At 45.7% G+C, this 5,848-nt stretch overlaps 1 protein-coding gene across 11 annotated transcripts in view; it reads left to right on the forward strand.

Annotated features, from left to right (window-relative positions):
• The window catches only part of ABLIM1 (actin binding LIM protein 1), a 282,459-nt gene that overhangs the window by 131,361 nt on the left and 145,250 nt on the right, over positions 1–5,848 (forward strand). For all 11 annotated transcript variants that reach the window (XM_074373568.1, XM_074373565.1, XM_074373566.1 and 8 more), the window contains exon 2: positions 5,706–5,840. In XM_074373568.1, coding sequence (XP_074229669.1) covers positions 5,706–5,840 — 135 coding nt within the window. The remainder of the gene's footprint in view (positions 1–5,705; positions 5,841–5,848) is intronic.

The raw sequence follows: 5,848 nt of genomic DNA on the forward strand, positions 1-5,848 counted from the left end.
CAGTGCAGGTAGTTAGTGCTTTAGGACTTGAAGGAGAATGCAGTATTTTATCAATCTTAAGCCATGGTGGAAGCTTTCGAGAAGAGCCAGGTCTTGGGCTGGGCCCTGTGTGTTGGGTTTGACTTGAGCAGGTGAGGAGAGGAGAAACTGTCTCAGGTGAGGCATGTGAATGAAGGTGGGGAAGAAGATGCCAGGCCAGGAAGTGGTCAGGAGGCCTCCCTGAGCAGGGCTTTGTGTACTTCTACATGAACAGACAGCAGAGGGTTTATGTGTCCATCTTTGGGGTTGGCCTGCTGGGACTTGAGCTCAGCACAGCGAGCTGTTCTCAGCAAATGTAGCTATCCACATGGCTATTGTGGGTCATGTCACTGAAGATTTCTGAAGCTGGGCCAAAAACTTTAGACTTGATGGATTGCGACAGAGAGAGATAGCAGATGTTTTTTGTTTTTGCTTTAATAAACTTTATTTTTTAGAGCAGTCTTTGATTTATAGAAAATTTGAGAAGATAGTACAGAGTTTCCATTCACCCGACACCCAGTTTTCCTTATGAGTAACATCTTACATTTATGTAATTCTGTTGTCCTAGTTAATGAACCAACAGTGATGCACTGTTCACTTAAGTTCATACTTTATTGTATTTTCTTGGTTCAGATAAGATGTCTTTTTTCTGTTCTGGGATCCCATCCAGGGCACCTTGTTACATTTCATTGTCGTATCATTTGAGGTTCCTCTTGGCTGTGACAAGAGGACTTTCCTCCTTGTTTTTGATGATCTTGACCATGTTGAAGAGTATGGTCAGGTTTTTGTAGCATGTTCCTCACTTGGGGAATTTTCCCATAATCAGACTAGGATTGTGAGGTTTTTTTTGGAAGGAAGGTCACAAGAGACAAAGCACCAGTTTTCATCACGTCCTGTCTCAGGTACTGACTGTCAGCACGACTTGCTGGTGTTGACCTTGATCACCTGGTGAGGTGGTGCTCGTCAGATTTTGTCCCCTGTGAAGTTACTGGCCCTGCCCCACCCCTCCGTACTGTCCTCTCTGGAAGCAAGTCACCAAGCACAGTCCAAGCTTACGGAGTGCAGAGTGATGCTCCACTTGTTTGCAGACTCCTCTTCGTAGGTGCACTGACGAGGAAAGAGCCAGGGAATAGGGAGCCTTCAGTGTCTGAGAAAAAGGGAGTGAAGGCTGGACTCCTGTGGTGAGAGAAAGGATGAGTAAGGGGTGAGAGCGTGGGCAGCATTTAGCGGGAGATGAAAGAGAGGGTGGGATCTGGGTGACGGCAAGGTTCCAGGCGTCAGTGTTTAGGGGATTGTCTGGGTGGAAAGAGCACTGCATTGGTTTATCGCCAACTGGCTTTCATGGCTGGGTCGCCTTGGGTGAGTCACTGTTTCTCTGAGTCTCAATTTGCCCGTTTGTAAGATGGGTTGACAGTCCTGTTCTTGCTACCTTGTGAGCTCTTAGGAGAGTGACAGGAGATAATGCAGATGCAAGAGCTCTGAAAGCCATCAAGCTCCGTGTGGTTCTGGAGGCTGGTGAAGGGAGAGTGACGGTGCCGATGAGAAGGGAGGCGCCTGGGAGGGGAAATGTATTACCTGGGAGATGCTGAATATTTCAGATAACATGTTTCAGATAATATTTCATATAACAAGTTATAACTCATACTGAGCATACAGTAATAGCTTCCTGATAGTCACCTGCTAAGGAGATTTTTATTTCAAATATGCTTTCTCAGATGTTCTGTTTTTGGTGGTATAGGTCCATGGTCTTTCCCACAGGTAGAGGGGGCTTGAGTGAAACGAGGCTGGTTCTGGATGAGAAGGAAGGGCCCTGCCTAATCTTTTTGGCTTCCTCTTACAGCCTGTAATGGCCTCTGTTTGGGAGCATTGCAAGTGACAGTTTTCCTTAAGGGTCTCAAGCCCTGCTCCCACCCTAGTCTCACCACCTGCGATCTCTAATAGGTATTTCCGAAGTAATACATCCACAGTGGAACTCTGGTTCCTGTCCCACACTGTCATTCCAAGGATGTGACTAACCTATTTTGCTTGACTGAGAAGACAGTGGGAAACTTCTCAGTTAAACCTGCAATAGGCTGTTTTATCTGAGTAGCCAGAATCCCTCCAAACTGGAAATTATGCTGTGGAGGAATCCCTTTACCTTTTCAGGCAAATAGACTTAGCTCTTCAAATACATTTCCTCATTATTCAGGACACATGCAGCCATGCTTTTGCTTTTTCACCGGACTGTTCTTCTTTTGGCAACAAACTGATGAGCCGTGGAAGATTTTAACCATGTCTGCCTGAGTTCCAGGGCAAATCACTGACTACTTGGTGCAGAGATTTGGGAAGCCTGAGTGTGTTAAGCGTACCTTTGCCAATAACTCTCTGCTGACTTGGGGCGAGGAGCGTAAGCTCTTTTCTCCTCATTTTCCCTATCAGTGGAGTAAGTAGGGACCACCCAGGCTCTGAAAGATGGAGCAATCACGTAAAGATTAGCAACAGAGCCAGCTGGCAAATAAGGGGGTGGAATTATCATCATCTTGACTGCAGCTGACTCAGCATATTTCACAAACGTAGAATTGAGCCAATAATGAACATACACTTGGTATTAACCAAATTGCCAAAGGAAGTTATGTGAAATAAACCTCTTTATGAGTCTTTAAAAAGGAGAGAGATTCTTTTGTCTACACTGATTTGAGTTGGGGTGAAATAAATACCAAGTCTCTTTTGGTCGTCAAATTCTGTCATTTTCTAATGAGAAAAGCCCATTTCTTCACAAGTGGGTTGTCGTGATATGTGTCTGCCTAGGCTGATGGATGATAGAAAGGCAAGTCAACACGATGTGGTCCCTGCTCGTCTCTGGGTGAAAACAAAGGTCATCTCTGGGCATGGATGATTCCGCAGCATAAAGATGTATTTCCAAAGGAAAATGCTTACAAAATGCAGATGCTGATCCCAATTCTGACCTCTGTGTCTGGTGCCAGCATGTGCACTGGCCCCTTTGTCGAGACTAAGGGAAGAGCCAGGAAGTGAAATGCTTTCTCCCTTCCCTTCCCATGACTCAGCAGGGCTTGCTTGGTTAGCTATAAAAAATTCAAGTGTCAAGAGAAACTGCGGTGCACTTTCTTACCCCGAATGCATTTTCCCTCGTAGTCAGGAGATCCACTGTGTTCTCATATTGGAGTGGATGGTCTCATGGATTACTTTTTTTTTCACTAACTCTCCTCTGTGACTTGCTTAACCATATTGTCTGGATTCTAAAGGGACAATCGTTCTTGAACTGCAGCATCAGAATCTCCTGATGAGCTTTTTGAATAGCTGGATCCCTGACTCCCACCCCTAGTTCAATAGGGCTGAGGAATCTGCATTTTTCAGATAAGGCACTGGGGGTCCTGACATAGGGGATCAGCAGAACCACCTCGAGGATCACCGGCGGGGTGATGTGCCCAGCTAGCAGTACTTGACTGCACCCACCACATGTGCCCCTTCTCTAAGTCAAGTCCTGATTCCTGCTTTTAGAACTGCCCTTGAGTCTGGCGAAAACATTATTGCCCAACTTATAACAATCAACGCTTGACTTATAATCATTTCTGACTTAAGACAAATCACGTGGGAGGAACACACGCTTGGGAGCCAGCAAGGCCTAGGTGGGGATCTTTGAGCCTCCCCTTGGGCAGCCTGCTCAGCTTCTCTGAGATGCTATTTCCTCATCTGTCAAATGGGAATAGTATTAGCCACCTCACCGAGAGAGGGAATAAAATGACATACGTGTAAGCACCCAGCACCGTGCCTGGCGCTGAACAGACAGATGCCCGATAAATGTTAACTTTCCTCCATTCTTTCAGGGAGCAGGAGTTTGAAACGAAAACAACAAACCTTACACACAGTAGAAAATGTCCAGGGAAGCTTTTCAAAATGCCCAAGCGAATAGATGTTTGGCCTTGTTACACATCACCTTAAAAGTCAGTGGTTGTTTAGAGATCTTGAAAAGATGCTCCTTCTTAATTTCCTTAGATCGGACTGACTTCTGTTGTGAATACAGGCTTCCAAGAGAGATCCCAGCAGGCCGTAAAGAAAATGCAGGTGTATCACAATGTTGGTACCTTTGCCGAACACTCCTGGGGTCCAGCGCAGAGAATTCAGATCAGGTGTTTAACCTGCCGAAACGGCACCTGCTCCTAGTCTAACTCTCACAAGAAGAACCTTGTTTCTGAGAATTTAGCTAGTAATGGATTATTTGGACTGTCTTGTTCAAACTCTTTCCAGGCAAAATGAGAACATTATAGTGGTCTGAGAGAAACAATGCACTGTTATATTTGGGGTGTACACAGAGCGCCTTGCTGTCAGGTGCTGTCTGAATTGAGTTTCAGAAATATCTGCCCACATCCCTCCCCCTGCTCCCCACCCTGTCCAACCCGGTTTCACCATGCAAGGGAAAAAAAAAATCTTTGTTCTTTGTGTTGGTTGATTAAGTTTAGGTTCACCGTTCTTATCCTGTATCATGCTCATACAGGTAATTATGAAATACGTTTTTATGTATCACACGGTTCCTCCTTCTGAGGACCCAAATCAGAAAAGGAATTTAATACCAAAAAATGCCTCTGCTTTCTCTGGCTGCACAAACAGGAACTTCAGTGAATACCGTTGGGTCGCATAAAGTCACAGGTGTCCTCTTGGAACCTTCTCTCTTGGCCCTCTGTAAGGGGAGCCTGTAGATCCTATTCCCGGGGCGAGGCGGTCACAATCACTCCTATTCTCTGAAGGCCACACTCTAGAAACTGAGAGAATAATCCTTGTAAGACCCATCGTATGATTTCAGAGCCTGGAAAGACCTTCGAAATCCTCTGATCCAATCCCCTTTGTTTTACGGGAGAGGAAACTGAGGTTCAGAGAGATCCACACAGTTACTAATTTATTTTTTATTAAACACCTGCCTGCCGTGTGTGTCTCAGGAACCATGCACACAGTAGGAGGCTCACAGTAGGCCTCCAACAGGTTAAGTGCATTGCCAGATGAAGATCAGAAGTGACTCTCTGGTAGACGAGAAACTAGCCAGCACATGCTAAGGAGGAAGTGAGCCTTGACTGAGCTCCTTTGGTGCACGAGCAAGTGTTCTCCTAGGATCTGAGGAGCTGGGGGAAAGTAGGAAGAGTACAAATGGGGAGAAAAAAAATAGGAACTTTAAGAGGGAGGGTGTAGCTCTGGGGTAGAGTGCATGCCTAGCATATACAAGGTCCTGGGTTAAATCCCCAGTACTGCCATTAAATAAATAAATAAACAAACCTAATTACCTCTCCCTACAAAAATTTTTTTAAAAATAGGGACACTAATAGGGTCCCCATCCTCAAGGAACTCACAGTCTGCAGTGAACTCCTGGCTGAAAGGCACTTTCTAAACCAAGCATACTACACAGTATTGACCCAAACAAGATCATATATTTAATGACCCACTTACATAGTCCTAGAGAAGTTTGGAGGAAGAGAGAGGACGCCTGGCTTCCAGAGGAACAAGCCCGGCATTTTCCCCACCGGACTGTTAAAGCCACAGCTCTCTTTTTTATCCATGTACCCCTGTAATTACGACATGGGGGCAGGGGCTTGATCGATGCTTATTGAATCAATTAAGTGGCTCATTTGATACTAAAATAATGGGTTTATTTATGCAGGAGTGCATTCTACTCACATGGACCTTTTTTCTTTCTCTTTCAGTGGCCCACCCCCAGGACCCCCACCACCCCGCAGAGAAGCCTGTCATCCACTGCCATAAATGTGGGGAGCCGTGCAAGGGCGAAGTGCTCCGGGTCCAGACCAAACACTTCCACATCAAATGTTTCACCTGCAAAGGTACAGAG

Source organism: Camelus bactrianus, chromosome 11 (genome assembly GCF_048773025.1).
Source record: "Camelus bactrianus isolate YW-2024 breed Bactrian camel chromosome 11, ASM4877302v1, whole genome shotgun sequence".
NCBI classification, from domain to species: domain Eukaryota; kingdom Metazoa; phylum Chordata; class Mammalia; order Artiodactyla; family Camelidae; genus Camelus; species Camelus bactrianus.